At 39.0% G+C, this 1914-nt stretch overlaps 1 protein-coding gene across 1 annotated transcript; it reads left to right on the top strand.

Moving 5' to 3' along the window:
• Positions 1-19: 19 nt before the first annotated feature.
• Positions 20-1801, top strand: LOC106510897 (trace amine-associated receptor 13c-like). The gene has a single exon (XM_013999627.1). The coding sequence runs from the start codon at positions 641-643 to the stop codon at positions 1322-1324; it is 684 nt and encodes a 227-aa protein (XP_013855081.1). The 5' UTR covers positions 20-640; the 3' UTR covers positions 1325-1801.
• The last annotated feature ends 113 nt before the right edge of the window (positions 1802-1914 follow it).

The raw sequence follows: 1914 nt of genomic DNA on the forward strand, positions 1-1914 counted from the left end.
GTATTGTGCCACCCTTCCACACTCTGTGTCCCTGCCTGCCCCCCAAGAAAAAAGTTCTAGACCCACCCCTGGTAGCCAGGCCCCATTAGTGTTGGCCCTCTGTCCATGGTTGATTTCCATATCAAACTTCCTCCCAGAGGRAGGGAAGGATGAGACAAATAAATTAGTCATTCCACAGAGTTTAGACAGAACGCTGGTAAAACTCACCAGCTTCATGTCTATGACTATTTCTAATGATGCAYGACAGGCGCAATGAAACTGAACTTTGCTTTCCACAACTGTCAAACTTATCCTGCAAAAAGACCATGCGTCCCTCCTCAACTTCCATGCTTATTTTTATTACACTGTCTTTCATCTCTCTACTCACTGTGACTCTTAACATGCTGGTCATCATCTCCATTTCCCATTTCAAGTAATTTAACTTTTTCTTGTATTTTTTTTTTTTTGCCTTCGTTAAGCTTTCTCTGACAATTAACAGATTTTAAAAATACTAATAAATGTATTGCTTTTCTACTCCAGGCAGCTCCACACCCCAACCAACCTCCTTCTCCTTTCTCTGGCTGTCTCAGATTTTTTTGTCGGCTTTCTTGTAATCTTTCAGATTCTTCTCATTGATGGCTGCTGGTATCTGGGTGACCTCATGTGTATTCTGTATAATATTTTGGATTATATTATTACATCTGCCTCAGTAGAAACCATGGTGCTTATATCAATTGACTGTTATGTGGCCATATGCGACCCTTTCCAGTACCCTATCAAAATCACTCAAAAAAGAGTTTGTATCTGTGTTGCAGGGTGTTGGATCTTCTCCTTCCTCTTTGTTTTTATAGTAATGAAAGAAAACCTGAAACAACCAGGTAGGTTTAACTCTTGCTTAGGAGAATGTGTTGTTGCTTTTGATAAAATTGCTGGACTTGTAGATATTTTGTTCTTCTTCATTGGTCCTGTTACCATCATTGTGGTCCTGTATGTGCGAGTGTTTGTGGTGGCTGTGTATCAGGTTCGTTATATGCATTTTCATGTAACAGCACTTCAGGGTTCAGTGAGTGTAAGGGCTAAGAAATCTGAACTGAAATCAGCCAGGACTCTGGGAGCTCTTGGAGTTGCATTTTTAATATGTCTCTGCCCATATTTTTGTTTAACATTTACAGATCAGGAGACAACATTTAGTGCATCATCTTTTGCTTTTGTTATGTTTTATTTTAACTCCTGCCTGAACCCGCTGATCTATGCTCTGTTTTACCCATGGTTTAGGAAGTCAGTGAAACTTATTTTTACATTTCACATATTAAAGACTGGCTCCTCTGATGCCAACATAGCATGAGAAGAGTGAGACCTTTCACATTAAGTCAGAATTTTTGAAAAGTCAACATGTTTCTGCTGTTCATTTTAATTTCTCAGTCATTTCTTTTTTCTTTTTGCACTAGATCCAACAACAAGACCCACAAACGTTTTAAAGGAAATGTAAGTGATTGGATAAATGCCTTGTTTTTAGAAACAAGTCTAGAAGAGAGCAAGAAAGTTTAGAAAAAGTTTGAAATAACAAACCTGCTTATGCATGGGACACTGAGTTTAAAATAAAATGTTTAAAAAAAGTCCCAAACACCTTTACATTGTTTGGCCCACTTTCTTAGTGTAAAAAGAAGTGTTTCCTAGTGAAAAAAAAATCCAGTTGCATTTTGTCATTTAGCTCACTGCAGGGTTTCCTCTACATCAGAGATTCTTATCCTATGGGCCGTGACCCAATTGTAGGCCGTGAGCGCCACCTTGAGGGCCTCAAAAGAACAACAGTTTTTAACTTTGGGCCGCAGAGGGCCGCGGGACCATTTTGAATAAGGTGCAATGCACTTTCTCACCACTAGTAGCAATAGTGTGCCACTCAGATGTTTAACAACTTTTTAATATGTAGAAGAA

Source organism: Austrofundulus limnaeus, unplaced genomic scaffold (genome assembly GCF_001266775.1).
Source record: "Austrofundulus limnaeus strain Quisiro unplaced genomic scaffold, Austrofundulus_limnaeus-1.0 Scaffold2381, whole genome shotgun sequence".
Lineage (NCBI taxonomy): Eukaryota > Metazoa > Chordata > Actinopteri > Cyprinodontiformes > Rivulidae > Austrofundulus > Austrofundulus limnaeus.